Raw genomic sequence first — 25,184 nt, forward strand, 5'->3', positions numbered from 1 at the left:
AGTTAACAAAGGAAAAAACTACTGCTTATAAAATGTCTAATACATGTGTTGCAATAACCATGACTAGCTCAGAAAGCTCGTCTGTTGATTTCAATGATTCACGCAGATAACGCTTTCTATTACCATGATTCACTGGACTAAATATCTGCTCGCTGGTAGAAGTGCGAGCTTATAAAAATGTGAAAGCAAGATGAGTTAAAATGTTTGACAAGAAAAACATGTGAGTCGTTGCATATGCAACAGACAAAACAATAATTTGACAATGTGAGATACATATAGCTGAAGTTGACACATTGAGACATAGATAAATAATTAATTAATCAGTGTTAAAGTTAAGAAGCGGGCATTTCCAATAAAGACTTCTTATCAGCACAGATGCTGGCATACTACCTGAGAACATACTAAAAGGAGTGTTTCCACGAAGTTATTCAGAGCAAGTTTCTTAATATCAAACAACAGTTGAAGTGTTTATCAAAAAACAAATTCATTAACACACTACCAATAACTAGAAAACGTTTTTGCAAGAAATGATGTTAAGGTATTAAAAAATACAATCCAGTCCGCTACATTCATACCCCGCTACGGAAAGAAAAAGTTAACAGTATGTAACACACTGGTGATAACAAACGTGAGCATGCACAAACAACAGTATTTAATGAAGTTATGGACAAATGAATGAAAAATTACAGATGATAATACAACTACATGTTGAACGGTAACTCCGAGAGCAACATGTTTTCCAAATACTGTTTGTATTGCAGGTTTTCATCGGTACTCGAGTAAGTCATAAAACTGCTGCAACTGAGCTAAAGGAAATTGTGAAATCGGTTGAAATGTCTCCTCCGGTTGCTGGAACCCAGATAGAAGACCTGTGGCCGAAGTGGTTGGTGGAGCAGGAAATGCAAGAACTGGCACCAGAATGTTTTTTCCAAAAGGCTGAAATTGTTTTTGTACTGGACGAATCACCGTTCGTTGCCAATCAGCCAGATCAATGCGCCGAGGCATGAAGTAACTAGAGCCTTGTTGACCTGGTTTGATAAGCGGTAGTTGAAGTTAGGAAGACGACTGTGGAAGCGGTGAATCGGGTCGCGTGAGATCAGTAAAGGTAACTGTGGGCGATGCAACAGCCGGAGTATCAGAAGTATTATCGTCAAGTTGAAAGTCAGGAGAAGATACAAGAAACATCGACATGCTGAAGTTGTGTTGGAAGCAACGGTAGTGACGATAAAATCTGCGCAAAAACTACAAGGGATGAAGGTTGTTCAAGCGAACTGCATCTTCTAATGAGATCATAAACATAAACGAAAATCATAAACGTCAACAATTAATGAGTAAGCAAAAAAGGGTGGAGTAAAAACGATATAAGCACAAAGACAAAGCTATGCAGCAAACATAAAGGAAATAAGCATGCAATTATACAAGCAAGAGTGAAGAAATAAATTTGCCACAAATGAAGAAGTCGACGAAAGACAAAGGAAAACAGCAAGATGGTACACTCACATGAAATTAACGGTACATAAAAACAAAGAAAGTAATACTAATAATAAAACTTAAATTGTGTGGATTTCTGCGAAATCATCACAAGAAAAGAAAGTGGGTGGTGTGTCATCGGAAGGTCCAGAAGAAGGCGTTTGATCACGAGAACGTTGAGGCAAAGGCGACAGTTGAGAGTACGTATGGAGCCGCATGAAAACACTCAAGTAATTAGAACGAAAATTTGAAAGCATGTAGGCCTACCAACGAAAAGCAACACTAACAAGAAAAATAACACAAATCAATTTAATGTCCAACATGACTCCAACGCCAACTGAAAAGTCAAAAAATAATTGCCCTAATTATTATAAACAGATTTTTTATATTTTTTGAGGGATTTTCAGGGGTCAATGAGAGCCGCAAGAAGGCTTGGTACCGCATGCGGCTCTAAGAGCCGCGGTTGGGAATCACTAGTTTAGACAAATGTATTGAACAGTTTTTGTTGTGTTTTAGTTGCAGTTTTTTTGGCAGTGATTTGTAATTAGCTCATTTCCCTTTCAGAATAGGCTAGGTCTGTGTTCATATTTTTGCCCTTCGTTACTACAATAAACTTTAACTTTTTGTACAATAATGGGTAATTTAACTACTTGAAATCTTCAAATGTCAAAATTTGTCAAAATTTTCAATTTTTAGGTCAAAAAATAATCGCCCTACTCATCAGTTATACTGTATGTCTGATATCTTTATTATCTAAATTTCCAAAAATATAAAACAATTAGTATTTCTTTTGATATATTTCGGAGTATCAAAATATGATTGTTTGAGATAAATTTAAGATAATTTCTATTCCTGGAGAGGTAGAAATGTTCTTTTAATTTATTCATGTTTTGCTATCCAATTTTATATCATCAAAAACTAGTGTCTTTTGTTTGTCAGTAAGTCCTTCTACTGGTATAAAATCTTCAGGGTTTAATAAATATATATACTTTTTACCTATTCGTTTTCTCCAAAATTTATATTTATTTATTTCTAGATTAATAGTAAGTTATAAATAGAACATTTATCAAAATTGAGCCACCCCAAAATCATATTTGTTCACAGATTAGTCTTTCCTGAACCTGTTATACCCGTTATGATATAATGAAACCCTGGTAAAAGATAATGATGCTTAATTTGCTTGTCATCATCGCTTAATTATTGATCAAAATTAATTATATTCATTTATTATAAAGACAGATGAAAGATGAGTATTATCTCAAAATTTGTAACAAATTCTAAAAATGTTTCTACTACTAAATCTAAAGTTATAGGGAATAAAAATAAAGTATCTAAAATCTGGAGATATTATGCAAGAAAACCTTGATTTGAATGGTAATAGTATTAAAAATGTAACTAACCCTGAAGCTCAAACTGATGGTGCAAACAAAGAATTTTTGGATAATGCAATGAGTAATTTTATACGCTTTAAAGATACGTAGCATCCCATACGGTTCAAATTTAACAATTACAAGTGTTAACTATGAGAATAAATCAATCATATCAGCTATTCCTTTTCAAGTTAAAGGATTTGCAATGTATGGTATAGGCTCTCTCATTCGTTTACCAAACGCAACTTTTTTAATATATTCCAACAAGACAATGCTTTATCAATTGAACAAGGAGATTCATTAATTTTAAAAGATGTTCCTAACCTCAGTGAATGTTTCGATGCTGCTAACAAACAATATGTTGACAACAAAAACTGGTAATTTAATATCAAATGAGGTTTTACACCAGCTTTGCTCCCGTCGGAATGAACGCTTAAGCGGCTTAACTGTAAATGATTTTTCAAACTTAACTGTTGATATTGATTTAGGAGAATATAAAATTGTACAGGGGGAATATAAAATACAAGGAAAATATAAAATTGTAAATCTAGGAAGTCCAACACATGATAGAGATGCTGTGAATAAACAATACCTTGATACTATAACTGAACATCTAGTAACTGATGAACTTACGGAGGAACGTTAAGTTGATTTAATGGCAAACGATTTTTCAAGCTTAATCATGATTTAAAAGGAAAACATAAAATTGTGAATTTACCAAATCCAACAGATGACAGGGATGCTGTGAATTAACAATACGCTGATGAAGTGTTGGTAATGGTGATATAAATATGACAGATAATCGAATTACTGAATTATGATATCCTGTTGAAAATAATGATGCTTGACTTTACTGTTTATGTATACCACAATTAACTTAATATATTGTAATATGACTCTTAAGAACAACTCTTAAAAGGTTGCGAATTCTGTCTAGAAATTCCTAAACCTCAGTTCAATAGATTATATAATTTTAAACACTGAGAATATGATTAATTCCGCTTTTAATACTCTTCATTATTACTTCAAACAAACACGAAAAATTACAGCAATATTACTGTTCATATAAAAAGGATTTTAAGAACCCAATAGCAATCAAAGCGCATCACGCTCCATTTCATGATCACTTAAGGAAATTGTTCACAGAGTTATAACGATGTATCTTTGCTCATTCATCGAACTTTTAAAACTCTAAACTGGATACTGAAGAAATCAATTCTAAATACTACTAATGAAATGATAGCATGCAACGGTACATATATACACTGAAGGAGTGAATAAAAGAAATAGAATTCCAATTTGAGGCGCAATGCGTTTATCAATAACAGGAAATGATTTGGACTTTTAGACTCAAAGGTTTACAGGTCAGGTGATAATGCTAACAAGAGAATTTTCAATGAAGGGAAATAAATGTCAATCAACATTGTTTATTTTTAGAATGACAATGCGGTTATTACGAGGTCAATTGTGCAGATAAACATGTTTACCAATTAAGTTGTCAATCACATAGGAGTTATTTCGAATTGGCAAGTTCATAATGCAATGTAAATAAAATGTTTACAAAATAGGATGACAAGTATGAGGTTATCTTAGTACAATATGTTCATAAGTGCAAGGTAGATAGCATGTTTACAGAACAGATTGTCAATCAACTACTCTTCGATAGGTTAACAGTTATGCTGTGAACTGAGAATGAACTTGAACGTAAACTGAGAATGGCAAGTATGACGTTATGTAACAGCGGGGTAAATAGCAGAAATTTAATTATAACGTCACGACTTGGAAAACAATGGAAAAAGCGTCTTCCAATGCTGTGTCAAAAATATTCATTGGTTCTATATACACAAAACCATCCTATGATTATTAAAAAGCATCGTTTTCTATTTTTGAAAGGGCTGTGAGATTAGAATACTTTGGTGGTAGATACTGTATGTACACTTGAAAATACCACAATTGGATTTACAGATATTATAAGTCAAAGTCAAGGTCATGAGAGAATAGGATTAACCATTAACGGTTATGACTAAATGGTGATTACACTGGTCTAAAAATTAACGTGGTAATTTTGTCATAAAACCAACAACTTCCGGTTCCAAACTTTGAATCGAAAAAAATTTCCTGGTTTACACCCTAACGTGATATTTTACGTTTATGATAACTTACGGCAATCGATCCTAGGCAGAGCTGGCGAGAGGCCTTCCGTACGCCCCGATCGGGTGTGGCTCTATGGCTATGGTAGAATAGGGCCTCCAAATCTTGCTGAAGAATTAATTTTATGCAAGCAAGCAAACAAACAAAAAAAATGAACTCACACATTTCCTCTTTCAACATTCACATTCACTCTTTCAACATTCACGAGTATGTACCGTTATGATATAGGCCTGGAAGTCACGTAGCAGCTGCAATCTTAGAAAGTTTCTGATCAAACCTATTTTGTTGTTTTGCTTCCAGAGTAGCCGTTTTTATTCACAATAATGTTGGCCTAACCTAATTTGGTATGAGTATTGCACAAGTTTGTTTGCGGCATCTCTATTTCTTACTAGTCGTAGTTAATTTTTTTATGTCTTGTTTGACTTGTTGTTATTTAGATATTCGGTGTTTTTTACTGTATTGCATAAATCTGCATTTCCGTTTACGGTTGTATAAATATTGAAGTGACTATCTTACTGTAGTTCCAGTTTATCAGTACTACAACTCCTTCCCTACGTAATTCAAACACAATTGATAAAGCAGTTGAGCATTTAAAAAAATTGAAAGTGATTATAAAATATGCTTGAAAGTTAGAAGTAGTGGTAGGCAACTTTTGAAATTTTCTATAAGAGTTATCTCAAAACTTTCAATTCGACCCCGACGTTCTAATAACCACCGACATTCTAGTGACCACCAACGTTCTTGTGTCAAAAACGACGCGTTCCAATCCTCACAGCCGTTCTTCACTGGTAAGTGGATTTTTCACTTTTTTATACAACTAGTTGCAACCATAGCTTGTAATGCATGCTCATCGGCTTGTACCTTATTAACTTAGCTTAGGCTATTCTTATTGTGCTGCATTGTGCTGCAGTTTGAAATAAAAGTTTTCTTGTTGTAAAATATTTTTTGGTTCAATTGTGAACAATTTTTGCGGTGCGCCGCCTAAAACATTTTTTATCGGTTTTGATAAATGTCACAACCCACGCCGACACAACGAAAAGTTACTTCGGTGACTGGCAAAGCTAAGACAGAATACCACATGAGCACACGATCAACCGACCGTTCCAACGAATCAAGCAATAATACAACTATGTTGAACGAAAACGGGGAGGAATCTGCAAATTCTCCCGATAATGACACCGCTGGACCGTCTGGTCTGGGTGCTAATAACCAATTACGGACAAATACGCAACCACAGAACAATACTTTGCGAAACGATTTGTTTTCACACGTTAAACTTCCTACCTTTTGGAAATTCAATCCCGAAGCGTGGATTTCTCACCTTGAACATAAATTTTCTCTTTATCAAATCACTTCTCAAACTAATCGTTACTTGTTAGCGGTAGAGGCAATTCCTGCGAAAGACCTCGCGCTGCTTCGATTACCTTCTGCGTCGACACAGAACTGCTACGACATATTGATCAATGAAATCTTGAGAAACTTTGATAAACGAGAGGACCATTTAGATTTTTTGTTGGCGGACCTGACGCTGCACGATCAGTCCCCCAAACATTTAATGCGCGAATTAATGAGCGCAGTAGGTCAAGAGAATCTTACTCCGCCAGTCGTCAAACTAATTCGTGCAAAGTTTCTTAAAGCGTTACCACCAGACGTCGCAATTGCGTTAGCCAGCGTGGAAAACCACGATCTCCAGAACCTTGCAAGCAAAGCCCACGAAATCTTGCTGCTTAAAAAACCAAAAACTGCTTCGCACAACCTTTCTCTTGCTATCACTGATACGGATGACATTGATTACCCAATGCAACCACAAATACAGCAAATTCAATTGTCTAAACCACCGCGCTATACACAATCTAACGCTAACAATGAATCTAAGAGTTCCGGACAAAGAAATGCGAATTTCACAAATCACAATTCACCAAACCAACGCAATTCATTTAACTCAACATGGCAACAACGATCACCACGCACAAACAATGGACAGTTTCACAAATCATACAGCAACAACGGTTTTCCTAATAAACGCAAATATAATTTTTCACATTCATCCCACACATTTCAGAAACCAGACTACCAACGTAGCAGTTACCCTTGCGCGTCTGATGCTTCTAATGGCTTATGTTATTACCACGCCCGCTTCGGTAGGGATGCGCGCCGCTGTCACCCAACTTGTAGCATGTGGGAAAACCAATCCCGCCCAACAAAAAACATGTGGCGATCGACGCAACATTAACCCCGTCAGTCCCGTCGATCGCATCAACTATAAAAAGAGGCTGCCCCTTGTTAACTGTATATGATCACGCCAATAGTATTCACTTTTATGTAGATAGCGCGGCAGCAACTTCTCTTTTGTCCGCTAGTTTAGCTGACGTATCAAACCGCAAACCGCAAACTCCGCTTTTCGCTGCTAACAGTACGCCAATTACTACGTATGGCACTACACAACTTAATGTTTCTCTTCACCCTCGTTTTTCTTATCCCTTTGAATTTGTGCTTGCGGACACACCTTTTTGTATATTGGGGCTGGATTTCCTCACTGAATACAACTTTGTCTTGGACCTTAAAGCCAAACTTCTGATAGATGTACCGAACCGACAGCAATATACGTTAGAGCCTGTTGAAAGTGATCCTGTTCGCATATCCATTCTCAGCCAAATAGATCCTGTTGCAGACCTTTTACATCAATTTCCGGACTTGCAAAAACCCATGTCAGCTGTTAAACCGGTGAAGCATTCCATTGTTCACCACATCCATACCACAGGTTCGCCTGTACGTGCGCGTTCACGTCGATATAGCCCAGAAACAATGCAGATCTTGAAGAAAGAAATTGGTAGCTTGCTGGAGCGAGAAATTATCCGCTACAGTGATTCTCCTTATGGAAGTCCGGCTTTGCTCGTTCCGAAAGGCTCTTCTGGCAATAAATATCGTCTTGTCGTTGATTATAAATTAGTCAATAAACAAACAATCGACAGCTGTTATCCCCTTCCGTTCTTACATAGTTTTTCCGATGTTTTGTATGGTAAAACTGTCTTCTCTAAGTGCGATCTTCAAGCTGCATTTCATCAAATAAAAGTGGCTCCAGAAGACGTCCATAAAACGGCGTTTGTTTGCCCTCTTGGACAATTTGAATATACAAGACTTCCGTTCGGTTTGTCCGGCGCCCCACGGACGTTTTCCAGACTCATAGGAGAAGTGGTACGGCCGCTTCAGCACCTTGGAATCTTTGCTTACCTCGATGATATCATCATTGGAAGTAGTAATCTGTCAGAACATCTTGAACATCTTAAGCTGCTTTTTCAACGTCTTGAGGAATTTGGCTTAACGCTGAATTTAGACAAAAGTGAATTCAACCGCAAGTCTCTTGACTACCTTGGCCATCACATAAATTCTGAAGGTATACGACCTACTCAAGAAAAAGTGCAGGCCATTCTTGATTACCCACAGCCACAAACCTGCAAACAACTGAAACGTTACTTGGGAATTTATTGCTATTATTTTCGTTTTCTGAAGCATTGTTCCACAACCTTACAACCGCTTTACAAGCTAGTCCCGAACAGTCGCAGCAAACGCGCGGCCCCTTTAACATGGAATGTCGAAGCCGAACGCGCCTTCGCCAACAGCAAACAAGCTATTGCAAATGCTAGCACTTTAGCGTTTCCGAAACTCCATGCTCCAACTTATCTAACAGTTGACGCTTCATTGACCGGTATTGGAGCGACATTACAGCAATTGCAAGGAAATCAACTTGTTCCTTTGGCCTTCTTTTCAAGACAGCTAAACGCAAGTCAACGTAAATACAGTTGCTTTGACCGAGAGCTGTTGGCCGCTTACAAGTCAATACGTCATTTCTGCTACTTCTTGACAGGCCGACAATTCACTTTGCGTACAGACCATCTCCCTTTGGTTTCAAGTCTCGGTAAGCTCTCCGAATATTACTCTCCAAGACAGTTCCGGCAATTGTTGTTTGTTTCAGAATACACAACAACCATTGAGCACATCAAAGGCTCTGCCAATGTTGTGGCGGACCTCTTGTCAAGGTCTCAACCTTCGGCACCCAACATTAATACTCTCTCCGATCTTCCGCCTCCGTTAGAGTATGAGAAAATAGCACAAGCTCAAACCAATGATCCTGCTATTCAAAGACTACGCACCGCAACAACATCACTCAAACTTCAAGACTGCAAGCTGCCCAATAATAAATTTACCATTCTTTGTGACGTGTCCACTGACACAGAGCGTGTTCTGGTTCCTTCCTCTTTCCAACGTCAAGTCTTTCTGCACTTACATAATTTATCGCATCCTGGAAAAAAAGCCACAATTAAGCTCATCAAGGAAAGATTTATATGGATAGGGATGTGTAAACAAATCGCTACCTGGGTTCAACAATGCCCAAACTGCCAGGAAGGAAAAATTTTCCGTCACACAAAAACCGCACCGGGGACATTTAAAATTCCCTACGGACGATTTTCTGATGTTGCAATTGACTTGATTGGACCACTTCCAACCTCACGCGGTTACAAATACATCCTTACGTGTATAGACCGATATACGCGTTTCGTTCAAGCCATACCACTTCCTGATGCCACCACGGAAACCGTTGCTGCTTACTTTGTTAACCATTGGTGTTCCTTGGTCGGCGTTCCAGTCATCCTCACAAGTGACCGTGGACCATCTTTCATAAGTTCCGCTTGGGCAGAAATTATGCGCTTGCTTGGTATTCAACATAAACTGACAACCGCTTACCACCCCATGTCCAATGGAATTACAGAACGTGCAAATGCAGAGATCAAGCGCGCCATCAAGTGTTCAGACGAACCTGAGCGTTGGTTTCACAAATTGGGTTTTATTGTCTTGGCTCTGCGTAATCGCTATCTTCAGGATTTGAAATGTACACCGGCTGAATTAGCTTTTGGACACACCTTACGGCTCCCAGGTGGTTTCTTTTCTGATTCCAAGCTTGCCTCTGCAGTTCCTACATCCAGCTACCTCGGTGCCTACCGAGACTTCATCAACGACCTTCAGTTTACTCCAACGACCGCTCATACAAAATTCATGCAGTCCTACGTGCATCCGGATTTGAAACATTGTGACCGCGTTTATGTTAGATGCGATCATGTCAAACGTGCGTTAGAACGCCCGTATGTTGGTCCTTTTCCAGTATTGGAAAGATACGAAAAATATTTTGTAATATCCCGTCATGGCAAACCGGATCGCGTCTCACTCGACCGTCTCAAACCTAGCTATACAATTGATATTGATGCTCCCTCACCATCATCCTCCTCGCATCAACAAAATTTTTCTTTGCAGACTCGACATCCTGCTCCTCAGTCAGTTTCCGCTACTTCAGCGAAACAGCAAACGACACCACCTACTGTCACTGATCCTGATTCTATAAAACCGCCTGAAGTTGTAAAGACTTCTCGGACTGGTCGCAAAATCATTCCACCGAAACGTTTCTCTGACTGAAAACACAACATGTTCGTTTGTCTGCTGCTTACGTGTTTCTTTTTGTTCACATCCGCCGCTCAGACGAATCTTCATCCGGACACACAGAAATTTCTGTTATGTCAGCGTTCGCATTCTCTTGGGTTATATACCTTTGATGACGACATACATTGTCAAACGCAGACACCCTTCTCCATACACAACTGCTCTGCTACCGTGTTTGCTCCAGATCTGCATCTCCAGAAGATTCCTGCAACAGTTTGCACTTCACAGATTACTTCCTGGAGCACAACTTACTTCTTTTTTGGGAGTTATCAAAAATCGGCCAACACCTTTGACGCACACCCACCGTACAACCCAGAATGTTCGTCGTGGAATGAAACCAAAGTTTCATCACATGGCCCACTGATCCTGTCTAATCCTGCTGCGTACTCCACACGCAATGCAGTCCATTATAAGTTTGTCTGGCCGACTTCAGCTTCTGGAACAGTAACCAACGACTTCTTGTTTCACACTACAATTTACTACGATTACGTCACGGACACAATGACGTCGTCTCTTGGATCTCTTGCATCGTGCTCAATCGGGCGTGGATACTGCTTAACGAGCAATCGTATGTTTATATGGCGAGTACCTTCGCATATAAACTGCCCACCAACCAAGCCTCTTGGGACTCACAAGATGCTCCTCCATTACAACTCTACGTCCTTATATAGAGTTTCCTTACCTGATCTCGGGATCTCGGTACATGACTGGAGGAAATGCTCCTCTCGTGCGAAAAACTGCTATGGCAAACATATTCACTGCGACAACAACAACTTTATCTTTCGCTACCAACAATGTACAGAGCTCGACAGACTCGCTCTTTTTCGTCCTAACCGGCTAAGGCGTGCCCCTTTTCGAACGCCATACTCTCAATTCGAGCGACTTTTTGCAACCTTCGACACGCAACAGGACGACCTTATTTCCGAAGTTCTCACTACCTTCAACGAAGAGAACAAGTTCCTACATTGCCAACTCACGAAGCTAATTGGCACACTCTACAAAGCAATTGGGAAGATCTTCCCTACTGAGATACTCACTACTACTCTTGGACATCAAACCATGGGTTCCAGCCTTGGAGATTTTATGTCCAGAGCAGCATGTCACTCTATCAACGGTACCGTATTACCGTCACTTGCGTACCGAAACGCATTCAGTCAACGTCCTCTCATCAAATATCGCGATCAAAACGGCCACAGTCAATACGGCCAACTCATTTCAGACAACATTGTCCTACCGGGAGTGCACCTGCTGGAATCGTATCGACCAGCAAGAAGTTTTGTCTTCCGAGTTCTGGGACACACTGTCCTTTATCACAACTATACTATATCGCACGAACATGTGCAGGTGCACCAACTCAACTTACCTTTGTCGCCTATACACGTCAACTACAAGGCACCCGACTACGAGAAAATTCTCAACGAGCTACCTGACTCTGACTCGTTTACTGATCTACAATCGCTGCTCAGCTCTATGTCTGAAGCCAACCTTCTCAAGGAACAAATGCGACATGTCATGACAAGCCTTACTACTACTGATGAAACCATGATCAACGGATCCTACGTCGCAGACACATTCGCACACGCCGCGAAACAAACGTTACTCCTTGCTCTGTCGCAGATTACGAATCCATTTCTCTCAGCCCTTATATTCATCCTGCAACTCCTTGCCATGATGTGGGCCCTCTTCCATACCATCGGGTTTATCCGATCAGCTCCGCACCATTTGCAGTATGCCAGATCCCTTGTATCCCGTGTCCGCGCTTGGCGCCACCAACAGCAGGCGCCAGTTGCAAGACCACAACTACCACAACCGCTGCCCTTGGCACGGCGTCCTCGTGATGAACCGTCTCCGTCTGGATCTGCTGATGACGCGCCGCCCGCTTCATCTTCTCGTGATAATTTCGCGAGCACACACACACTTTAAGTTTCACTATGTGTACCACCTTGCTTTTCAATACCGTTAATGTCTTTTGCATGTACAATTTTGCCGTTTTCCCTTGTCGCCGCTTTCAATTTTGTAACTGTTTTGCTTCGTTGCATGCTTAGTAGCTTATTCTTGTGCTTGTATCGTATTCACTTTCCCCGCCTTATTGCATGCTCACTATTCCCGCGCATGAGTTTAGCTGTTTCAACCCACCTCAATAGGGGGGAGTGCAGTTGCAAAAAATTTACCCTCTACCCCTTTAGTTTCTCCACAGACTTTGCTGCCACTACCGTTGCTGCCAAAACCACTTCAGTATGTCGATGGTACCTGATTCCTCCGCTGACGTTCAAATTTACGAAATCACGTCAGTTACTGAGATGATTCCCGCCTCACCCGACTCACCGGTTCAGCAATCATCTCCCGCTCCGTGTGTACCGATCATCAGACCTGGGGAGCAATGCGCTCTTGCTCCCATGCCCCAGAGCGCTGATCTAGCAGATATACAAGCTACGGTATTACAACCAGTACATAGACTATTTCGGCCGTTTAAAACAACCGTTACAATGCCGACCCTTGCGGTTCCTTCGCCGCCAACCACTTCGGCTGAGGATCTACTACTTTGGTTCCAGCAGCTGGATGAACTGTTCGAGCTGGTTCCTGATTTTCATTTAGGGAGCAAAATCCTTACCATGGTAGCAGCCACGCCTGCTTTCCACATGGCCCCCTTGTTGAAGCATATATCCGACAGGGATAAAGACGAAACCCTGGAATACGAACAGTTCAAACAATTTTTGCATGCCCGGTTAATCTTGGAGATACCCTCCGACATGTAGCTATATTACCATCAGTTATTTTAAGCATATGTTACAGTTCATTCATTTGTATATAACTTCAGTTTGTTGTTTGTGCTTGCTCGCCATTGCCATCTTCAGTATGTTACATTTTACTTGTCATCTTTTTCCTTCCGTAGCGGGGGAGGAATGTGGCGGCCTGGGTGACCTTTGTAATACCATTACGTCATTCTTGGAAATGTGTTTTCCAGTTAACAATTGGAGTTTTTAAACTTTCAGTTCCGCCACATCATTCTTGGAAATGTGTTTTCCAGTTACTTATTTGAGTTAATGAACTAGCTTTCATAAACACTGCAATTACCGTTGGTATATTTGTAAACTTGCTACAAATAATTTCGTGTGAAAGCTCCTTATTTGTACGTTGCCAAGTCGCTTCCAAGAAACTGCAAACGCACTGTTTTTCTCGTTCACACGCTTTGAAATGTTCATGCTTTTTTTGTCATATATTTCCGCCACATCGCAGCACGTTTTATAAGCTCGAACTTCTGTGCGAGACTCCGGAGAGCCTCAGACACAAACGGTGACGCAGACGTGAATCAGTAGACATCGTGCAAACAGTCGCATGACTTGTGTTCTTGGTTATTTGTAATGTTGAGAAAGTGTACAGCACCTACAATAAAAGCCTTTTCTGGCAAACGGTATTTGTTATAATATAATACGAATGTTCGGCTGTCAGAAAGGTTAGAGAATTCTAACCGCACGCAACAATAGAGTCAGATACTAATGTAGTAGGTTAACTAAGTCAATAACGTAACGTAAGCTAAGACCGATAAACTCTGTATCTGCATCTGTCGGCATCAACCTCTACATCCTAAAACGACCCCAGCCTCTACAACTCTATGATACGTCATAAGCCAACGTTTGGAAAATATCCGCCTTAGGAACAATCATGTGATCACAAATAAAGATGGATAGCTGATCAAGAAGATTCTAGGATCAACGTCTGCTGTATAAAGACCTTACCTCGCTTGAACTGGTACAACAGTTTGGAAAACACATGCCTCAGAATTCAAAGGTCGAAATTAGCCAAGATGATGCAACTTTTGGAAGTCAACAGCGGAATGAAGAGAAGAAATATTTATGCATTACAAAGACGTTATGTAACCATATAAATAATTAAACGATGCATTTCATTTTCAAACAATAGGAAATAGAGAACTAAAAAGAGAAACACGAAAACTAACTTAAGCAATCAAAGAGGCGATTTATGCTGGAAGGAATTAATTATTTTGCAAGTCTGCAACTTTAATTTCTATACAATGAACCGAGTGCATTCAAGGCAAACGTGAACACCTCGATTATATTAATTATCGGGCGACTGGAAGCTGTAAATAAAAGTGGTGTTCTCTTTGCTGCTCTGGTACGGTATTCATTTCTTTGCAGGCAATCTAATCGATAAGTAAGTGTGCGTTAAATTGCATTTACATATTAATATAATATAGAGCAGTCAAATTCCTTAGTCAGAAAAGAGAGACTCATCAGCCAACAAAGACGATAGCCAAACCAAAGATAGCTATCCAATATGACGATTTGTGGAGACTGCTCAAGTCGTAGTGACATCATAATTACGTCAAACATGACTAAGCAACATAAAATGTCATAGTGTGATTTAAACTATCCAGAATGGTTTTTGGTGAACAACGAGTCAAGAGTTAAATAGACAAAAGATCTTTTCAAGGACAAATAAAGCCTGTGAATTTAAATAATTCCAATATATTAATATAGCCCGCTTAAATCCTGTATGAGCTCGTCTGCCACTTGATAATATCTGAAGAGATGCGGTCAACTCACACATCGGTAGTTAGTTAACTCAATGGTCAAGAATATATGTTATTAATCTATGTAGAATTTGTGCTTGTGGTGCCTTCTTAAAGTGGCAGCGGCAAGGGAGACGCTACAGTACAGTGCTAAAACTGATATTTTTTAAAACAAAAGGGGTAAATTTGAGTTTGGTGGTTGGCTAAGGTAAGAACTGCTGAACTAAGCATTTAACACAGCTTATGCTAGTCCCCATATGCAGGAAACTTTAATAAACTTCTAAACGTCATTAGCTATTAGTTTTATATCTCCACAATAGAAGCAGTATTCAAATGGTTTATTTTGTAACAAGGTTATAAAGCGATGTGTGTAATGAAAGCGTTATAGTTAACAGTAGGCTACTACATGATATGATAAAGATGTTAAGACAAATTTCTTGACTTAATGACTATTACAAGGCGAGTGGGCATTAATAAAAACATCAATAATGATAAACAAAGTTCACACTAATCCCATGCACAACATGTAGATGTTTTCACAGCTCGACAGCTTAAGCAAGAGGCTCCATTATTTTTATGAGAAACTTGTGAGCTTCATCCTTAGCTATCATTGAAAGTCTCGCAAAAAGCTGTAGAGTCATACGCTGGATTTGACATGCCAATATCCCCAGACATAATGTTATCATGTTGTGATTCATCAACAGGCATGCCTAATCTTGTTCGGTCCTGCAATTAAAGTAAAACCAACTATAGTTTTTCAAGAAACAAATTATTAAAAATAAGGCAAAAAGAAATCCAACATAGTGATCCATAAAATCAAGAATACGAACAAAACAGATCAAAATTTTGTTCCAGGTGTTTTATATAACTACCAATGTCCGATACTAATGTAGTATACAGTCAGCGATTCGGCAGATATCAGTACACACAAGATGTGTGTACAATTCTTCATTACAAAGATTTTCAACTTTACAATAAGCAACGTGATATCTGACATCTAATGTCACGTCTTATGTCCTAAGTCAGTTATAGTTCAAAGAAAAAAAATGAAGGTAATAACTAATAAGTAATTGTTGTCTGAATTTTTTTTAAAAAGCCCTGAGTACATATTTCTTGCACTACAAAAATGTTTTTTCTCTTCCTAGACTGGCATCATTGGATTCATGTGATGGTGTTTACTTGCATTGGTCTGTAGCAGTCTGGGTGGTATTTTTTTAATGCCATTACACCATTTTTTGCGAAAGTGTTTTCTAGTTATTGATAGAACTTTATGAATTTGTTTTTGGGCAAACAGTTCAACTGTCATTTGAACATTCCTCTTAGTATGTTCCCAGGTTGTTTTCCAGCATCTGTGATGATAAGAAGTGTTTATTGGAAATACTCGATTCTTAACTTTAACACTGATTAAATATTTATCTATGTCTCAAGGTGTCAGCTTTAACTACATGTATCTTACATTGTCAAAATATTGTTTTTTTCCATTGCACCTGCTATGACTCACAACGTTTTTCTAGTCAAACATTTTAACTCATCGCTTTCACGTTATATAAGCTCTCACTTGTACTAGCGAGCAGATTTAGTCGAGTGAATCACCGAGGAAACGGCGTGAATCAGCAACATCAACAAACGAGCTGTCTGACTGAGCAGTATTATTACTTATGTTATTAATTATTTGTAATATTGAGAAAGTGTATAGCACTTACGAGAAAAACCTTTTCTTGTAAGAGTATTCTAACCGCACGCAACAATAGAGTCAGATAATTCAACAGGTAAATTAACTGATAACTTCCCTCTTAACTTAAGATAAGACAAGGTTCTTCAGGTCCAAGAAAAAGTAGTAACAAATTTTCTTCTTCAGAATGCCAACCTATATCTTGTTTTTATTTTGCTCTGTGTTGGGTTAACACAGTTTAGCCACCATCAACTTTGTAGACAGTGTTAAAAATGTATTAGCTGTTGAAAACTGTAGAAACCTGGAGTAGACGTAAAAAGTAAAACAAATGTCTGGCTAATTTTAGTGCTGCTGCTGCACATTATTCCTTCATAGCATATAATTAGATTAAGGTTCAATGTAGGAAGTACCTACCTATAATACCACCAAGCATGTCTATTAAGCCCCGTTCATCATTAAACTTATTATTCCTATTTATCATTCTATTTGATCACGATGTAAGGTCTATGTTTAAAAAACTAGCCTAATAAATTTAAAATACTGCCTGTGCATTTCTTACAATCATGGAAGAAATAAAGATGGCTCTGGCTTCCATTAAAGAATGCCATCAAATACTAAAGGTGACAGTAGACAGGCATTACAGTAATGCAGATTCTACCGGTACTTGCACAAAGTCTGCTGCTAATGAAATCAGCAACTTGCAGTCACAAATTAAAGGCCTATCAAAGGAGTTTGAAATTGTTATGAAGAAGGCATTTGAGATGGAACAATATAGTAAAAGGAACTGCTTGAGTTTGCATGGCTACCTGGAAGAAAATACCCCAAATGTCTACAAACCATTTGAAGATTTTATCATTGTCATGTAAAAACTAAATGTCTCAATATCAAAACAGACATAGATATGGCCCACGTATTTCCATTCTTCAACCACGGCATAAAACCAATAATAATTGAACTTGTTCGCAAACCTGTCCACCATCTGGTGTTCGGGACTAGAGGAAATTCAATCTTGCAAAGAGCAGAGATTTTATCACATACTTGGGCTCTACAACAATATCCTGCATTTTTGGTCATGCCAGAAACCAACCCCCTGCCCAGAGTAGGGTTTCTTTTACCAGCTGCTGATGGACAGCATTAAAGCAAGTTTCAAGCATCGACTGCTTGAACACGCCCCCTGCTCGTCGGCTTAACTTAACTAATTTAATCAATTTAACGCATCGCATAGTGTGACACGAGGAGAACTTTGAGAAGTTAAATGCAATGACTCCACGTGATTCCAGTCAGAAAAAATGACTTGGTTATATGGAACTTGGAAAGATATGGACTCCCAATGAAAGACAATTTTACCAAAGTTGCACTTAAGGTTGATAAATTTTGTTACGATGCTGCAATACGACTACTCCGACTTGAGAACTTTATTTTAGTCAGATTTGGCATTGTTACATTGCTACCATGAAATTGCCTTGAGGGTTTGATAACGCTGGACTTTCCAATGCTGATTCCGGCTTTCAGTCATTGCGAGTAAATCAGTTATTTAAAGTATTTCTTCTTCAACCGGCCTATAACTCTCCTCTTAATTTTTCACAACAGTTGGAGTTTGGAGTCTTTGACGCTGAGACAAAAGCCACGGTCTAGCTTTGGAATCAAACTAAATGGTGGGGTGGTATAAAACAAAAATGACTATTATCTTTATCCTTGAAGAAGCTTTGCATGATTTAGACTATCAATGTACCAAACTTATGTACTTTAAATAACTGATTCTTTTTTTTATCTTTCTGTTGATTTTTTATCAGATACTGTTCACACTAGAAACACAAATCAGCAACAGGTACCATAAACATCATTACAAGGGCATTACATGATGCAGTAATACAAAACTTTGCCAAAACGTGTCCGCTTGACCAGTTATCACAACATAAAGTATACACGAAAATTAACAAAACCCTCGCCACAATAGCAGTACAACAAAAACACAAAACGGTAAAGTGTTACTACTACTCACCGATAATGGTCTGAAAACAAATGTCCTGCTTCTTTGCCTCCAGTAATAAAACATCACTCCAATTAATATGGCACCAATAATTGCTACGGCTATCCCAATTTTCAGTCCACTTGATGAAGTTGTACTTTCAGATCCAGATGCTAATTCATCTGTAGTTGTGGTTTGCTCCAACAAAATTGGGGACCTGCTCACTGAAGGTATTCCACTGTGATCAACGGTAGCAGTTGTTGTTTGAGTATTTACATGATTAGTCATTTCAACCTCTTTTGTTGTGCCTTAAAAAAATTAAACATTGTGAATAGAAATAACAAATAATACAATTTTTATTCAGTTGTAAATTAATGCTGGAAAAACTTATCCGGCTAAAGGTTTTGTGACCAATTCAATTTCCTAGTTTGTTTTGTCATGACACCACAGGTTCGAGTTTGTACGAGCCCAAGCTTTTTTCATTCTTTCTCAACCCTGGCTCATATGAAACAGTTCTCTAAATTTAGATTGCAAGTGTTTTGGCCAGGGCTGTGAACTTGATCATTTTGCCCATCTTGTATAACAACAACATGTATAACATAATACTTATTATTTGCTGTAGCAGTATCCGTGTTTTACCGAACAGAACTTGCTTCTCTCATTATTTATCTGGTACAGGACACAAAGAATTTAAACCAATGTTCAAAAACCTGTGGGCCTTTTAGCTAAAGTAACCATATGCTGCATAATGAATTGTCAATTAAAAATTGGAGCACTTCATGTCAAACAAAAGTTTTTAGTTTTAACCGATTGTACAGACATATTGCTTTTATGTATCTTTGGTTTATTATGTCACTGTAGAAAATTTGTTATCGCACACAGTTTCTAATATAATTCATACATCATACTCTGTACTCCTACAGAAGATAAGTAGTAGCATTGCTCACTTTGTCATGCAGACATGAGAAGCCCAAATGTCCTGAATTTGGAAATACTGGAAAACCACCAAAAATATTAAATTAGTGAAACAGAGTCAAATGAATCTGATAAAAATGAGCCAAAATTAAATACTGTATCATTAAACATAAATCAATACAAATGACCCAGTTGTTTGTTGTTATATACGTGGAAACTTCATACCACAGTTTTCAATATGTTTTAAGGCCAGCAGTCTGAAGTTTCCCTGTTTGTTATTTGAATGTCTGTATGAAATTTGTAACGCAATAATTGGATGCTAATATTCCTGTATTTACATCTAACATATGTGTTTTTGTTTAAAATTTTCTCTTCAATTTGCAAAAAAACGTACGGGATAGAATAATTCCAAAACACTGGTTTTTATGAAAATGACAATTTTTTTGAAATGTCCACCAGTAAAATAATAAATATAAATCTATTTTGACTTATAATTTCACGCAGGGAGTCAATTTTTTTATGAAATACTGGAATAACTGCTTTCAAGTATATCGTTGTACACTGTACATCATTGTCGATGTACCAGAGAATTTACCATCTTATAACGAGCGGTATTGTCACCACATCTTCCAAGGATTGTCATTTGTATGCATTCTTGCCGTACAAACTCGGGCTTATCCACAACACCCTTCCTTAGTGCTATGGCCACCAGAAACCGGGCTCTTGCCCTAGATGGGGTTTCTTTTCCCATCCTCTTATGTACAGCATTGAAGCAATTTTCATTCATCAGTTGCTTGAACACACCACCTGCTCGTCTGCTTAATTATCGCTTTTTCAACTTATGTTTTATGGATTTAACTAATTATAGTTTTAGTGGCCATGCTAGTTGTAACCAGCATATATCAACGTTATTTCTCTTGAGCACGTTTTAAGCCTTTTTGGCTTTGTCACATACTGCAAATACTATAACATTTTTATAGACCAAATGAAAAAAACACATGGTACATTCCAAATCTAGCAGTGCAGTAAGTCCCAAATAACGAATGATGCATATTTTTAAACCAGGAACACCAAATCTCTTTCTTTTATGACGAAGTTGATATCTCGTTTTAATGATTATTTGCACTTGGTGGTGGTGTAGTGCACTGTATAGTTTTAACAAAGCTGCTTTATGCATACAACTTAAGGTTGCCGAGCGTTGACCACTGAATTTTATTTATAATTTTTTCATTTTTGGTGAGCTATTTATAAAATCAACTACTTTACTAAACCTGAAAATCACTCTAGAAGACAAAAATAATTGCCTGACTACTACTCCCCCTATAAATATAGCACTCCATACAAAACAAAAAATACAAAAAAAATTTATCCACACTTACTTGTGACAGACAACAAAGGAGTAAATTTTCTGGGTATTACACCATCCAATATATGGATTACTCCATTGACTGCTGGGATATCAGCTTTGAACATCCTTACCCCATTAATATAAATAGAACCATTTGGCAGTTTTTCTACAGAAAGGACATTACTGGAATCAGCGACGACTACTGACATGGAGCTTAAATCCATCGTTGTGTAAACATGACCTAAAATACACAGAAGTTTCGTGCTGAGAAGCATATTGTTTAAAAGCATATTTTTTGAAACATTTAGGTAACTTAAATAACACTCATCATCAAATCAAATCAGTTCATCAAAATTATTGGTTGTTGATTATGTTGTATGGCAGTAAATTCAAAAATAAACTAAAGTTTAATATTGACACAAAGATAAAGAAAAATGGATTTAAAAGAGGAAAATAACTCAAAGGCTACATCAAACACAAAACCATTTGATTATTGTAAACCACTTAATGGTTCTAACTTTATCACAATCGAAAACATTTCACTCGGAGCATGCTGATGGTTTTCACAACAAAATATGTACAGCATAGAAGCAATTTTCATTCATCACTTGCTTGAACACACCATCTGCTCGTTTGCTTAATTTTTGTTTTACAGATTTTACTAATTATAGGTTTAGTGACCGTGCTAGTTTTTATCTGCAAATATTAAGGTTATTTCTCTTGAGCACGTTTTAAGCCTTTTCGGCTTTGTCATTTTAGTAACAACTGGTTGATTTTTCGTCCCCACCATGCATTTGATGAAAGATAAAATGATTGATTGCCGATGTCATTGTCTTACAACAAAGAAAATTTATGAAAGATACAAAATATAATTTATCTGCTCGGTAGTGGTTCGAGTGCACGGCACCTAATAATATGACCCATGTTCGATACCCAGTGGCACTAGTGTTGTAAGGAGCCGTATGTGCTAAAATATTGTGATTTCCAAGATTTTGTTGTAGTTTTACGTAATAATTAAAAAAAAGTGTGTTGGATCAATCAATGGCCAGTGTCGTTTTTCAGTACAGAGATTACTCCAGTCAACAGCTTTTAAAACCTTCTAGGCCACATTGTTTGGTTAGGCTAAAATTCATGAAATTTAACCTTTTGGCAAAAATTGCAGTCTTGACTTTAACATTCTTTTGCAAGGGTTAGATTTTAGTGGTATTTTTATCAATCTGAAGTTGCACAAAGGCTACTACCTCTTTTAACTAAGCTTGAGCGTTAAGGAATCGTCTCCGAATTGAAGTCGTGCAAAAATTGTCTTAAATCCTAGGATAAAGATCATGATGATACCATACCCAATAAATAGTAATGTTAATGTTTTGGTCATTTGCTCATTTTTGTCGTACCTGCCAGTTTTTCCCCTTCTTATTTCTTAAATCGCATGGTTTTGCTCCAGTGCATGTCAAGTGACCAGAGAAGCTGTTGATATTAGTTTTGTTTCATACTCTGTTGTGCTAACCACAAGCCTGTGTTGAAGTGTTCCTGACAGCAACTGTAAGTAATGATTAGTACTTTTGCATCGATGGTTCGGCCTATTTTGCTCAAATTTGTTCATGAGATAGCTGTTTTAATTTGAATATTGCTTATATTGAAGCATATGTGCATCTTTTATGTATTAAACCTCAGCTGAATACGTGCTGTTGACTGATTTGATTGACAACCTAATCACACAGACCATCAAATGCTTAAGGATATGAAAATGTGATATATCTATTTATACTTCAAATCAAGCCATCTACTGTCAATGCCATGCAAAAGCAGTTTGAAAGAATTTACGGAAACGATTACAGTCGAAATCGGTTAATCGCATATCGGTTAAAGCAGTGGTTCCCAAATTATGGTACGCGTACCACTAGTGGTACACGAAGGTCTTCCAGGTGGTACGCGAGCAACTTATCAAATTCACACTAAACGACCACAAAAGATCTTTTATTGTCTTGGGCATTAATTTAATTCACATAAATTAGGTAGAGCGTAAAATTTCATGCTATATTCCCTACTGACTACTAATTCCTTAGGGTATTCACGCATTGGATTGTAAAACAGGGTTTCTTTGTGACGAAATAGAACGTCGTTTATTACTACATAACAAATCCTTGAAGTTAGTTTTTGTAATACGTTAGTTATGCTGTAGCACTGTAGCGAGGGCGGTAAAAGTTCGACTAATTTTTGTTTAATATTCACGAGCCTTTAGTAAACATTTTGCTTATCATTTTTTATTTGTGAATTCTGGAGTTTTGTCGGACCACCTACAATGTAGGTGGTACGCGAACGCTACATGAACCAAAAAAATGGTACGCGAGTAGATAAAGTTTGGGAACCACTGGGTTAAAGGCATAAATCGCTTTATAGCATAGCATTGCATAATCCCAAATCATTCCCATTCACCTGTGAAGAAAATTCAACGGTTAATCGCATAAGGGTTAATCGTATAAATCGGTTAATCGAATAGGAATTCTTGATTGATTTGTAGACTTGTATCACTTAACCGCATATTTCCTTTGATGAAGTGTTAAGTTGCTGAAGATTATCCTCACCAATAAACAAAAATCATCGCAAGATCTCCCATAACCCGCAGCGATTAAATACACGACAAGACACTGAAGACAGCAGTTGTGAATTAAAAACAGCTGTGATTAAATTCACCGCAAGGCTGAAGGCTATAGAGACAGTAGCACATAAATGATTTGAACAATAAAGTAAAACTTCAGGATAAAAGGCCTTCTCTACAGTGATCATGAACCACAAAACTACGTTTCATTTAAGGATTGTTACGGATGGTTACATCACAATAGAACAACAAGACTAATATTTATTTAAGGATCGTTACGTCGCAAAGCGCAACCTTCCGCAACCGCAACCTTCCATTTTTGTTTCCTGTTTTTTTGTGTCGAAATCGAAAAGAAGGAAGCTCACTTGTTGCGTCATAATGCCATGTGTCATTCCAAAAATCGGCGGAGGAGCAAGAATGCGTGTGCCGGTGTTTAAAAGAGAATAGCGGAGAAAATGTAGGTAAAAAACGAATACATCGGTTAGTCGCATACATCGGTTAGTCGCATACATCGGTTAATCGCATAAAAAAGCTTGGCAAATTGACTATGCGATTAACCGATTTCGACTGTAACATGCCACAGAAGCGAAAATTGTTGTAAATGAAGCCACAAACCGAAAAATGATTCTCCAGGTCATAGGATTAATGATTTACATATCATTGTGTCCAAAAACTGCACTGACTACAAATTTGAGGAACAACAACATATTATCGACTGTTTTAACTGCATAATCAATCACCCCAACAGAGATTGACCTTGGTTTCTTGGGCCTTCATAGAAACAGTACTTACAGCTTTTTGATAATTAAGGACTTTGTATTACGATACCCCAATTTCAATGAGTAAACTGCAAGAAAGTTAGAATTTCAGGAGCCTAGTTTTCGAAAGTTGGAAACTGTTTTTTTTTTCAGCTTTGATTATATCAGTTATTTAAAAAAAAAATTGAAAACCGGTTTAGCAATACTAGTCCTTTTATAGCAATATTTTAAGGGACCTTTGCCACCAACCACTGAAATTGACAATATCTTAATTTATTAGAAAGTTATTAAATGCCAAAAATTGCATATTTTTAGATTTTTTTTTGCAATTTTCTGGATGAGGTAGTCATGCAATCAATCTGAAAACTAGTGGTTATGTTTTTTTGCTAAGCATACTCATCCTGCATATTAACAATTTCAAAAATCTATTTAGAACAACTGTTTCAATTTTTGAACAAAAACTATAATTTCTGGTCGAAAAATCTCAATCAAACTATTTATATAAATTTGTCCCCAATCATCCTACAAGCCCACTAATTTTGAAGAAAATTTATTGTAAATCTGCCGAATGATTACAGTTTGAAATTTTGAAAAGTGGGGAATCCCCTTTAAAGATAAGATAAAACTAATACTTGTATTTTTTCGTCTTGTTTTGATGAACGTCTGCTAGAAGTATTTTTAATCAGACTTTATATATAAGTTGTAAAAAGTCATGTTAAATTTCCAAAGCTTTCTGCGTAAGCCTGATTTTTGGCTATTGCTGTCAGTTCATGTGATCTAGTTTGGTTCAAACCAATGAATAGATGGAAGGGAAACAAATAAGCAACTGACAAAAGTTATTTTAAGAGTTATATTAATTAGATTACAAGTAATACAAATACAACGCATCTTCTATGTTCCGAGTAGAAGATTAA

At 37.7% G+C, this 25,184-nt stretch overlaps 1 protein-coding gene across 3 annotated transcripts in view; it reads right to left on the reverse strand.

Annotated features, from left to right (window-relative positions):
- Positions 1-15,335: 15,335 nt before the first annotated feature.
- The window catches only part of LOC143461909 (stabilin-2-like), a 208,184-nt gene continuing 198,335 nt past the window's right edge, over positions 15,336-25,184 (reverse strand). For all 3 annotated transcript variants that reach the window (XM_076959847.1, XM_076959848.1, XM_076959849.1), the window contains exons 46-48: positions 20,948-21,157; positions 18,687-18,961; positions 15,336-15,738 (exon numbers count right to left, since the gene is read on the reverse strand). In XM_076959847.1, coding sequence (XP_076815962.1) covers positions 15,613-15,738; positions 18,687-18,961; positions 20,948-21,157 — 611 coding nt within the window. In that variant the 3' untranslated portion in view covers positions 15,336-15,612. The remainder of the gene's footprint in view (positions 15,739-18,686; positions 18,962-20,947; positions 21,158-25,184) is intronic.

Source organism: Clavelina lepadiformis, chromosome 6, assembly GCF_947623445.1.
Source record: "Clavelina lepadiformis chromosome 6, kaClaLepa1.1, whole genome shotgun sequence".
Lineage (NCBI taxonomy): Eukaryota > Metazoa > Chordata > Ascidiacea > Aplousobranchia > Clavelinidae > Clavelina > Clavelina lepadiformis.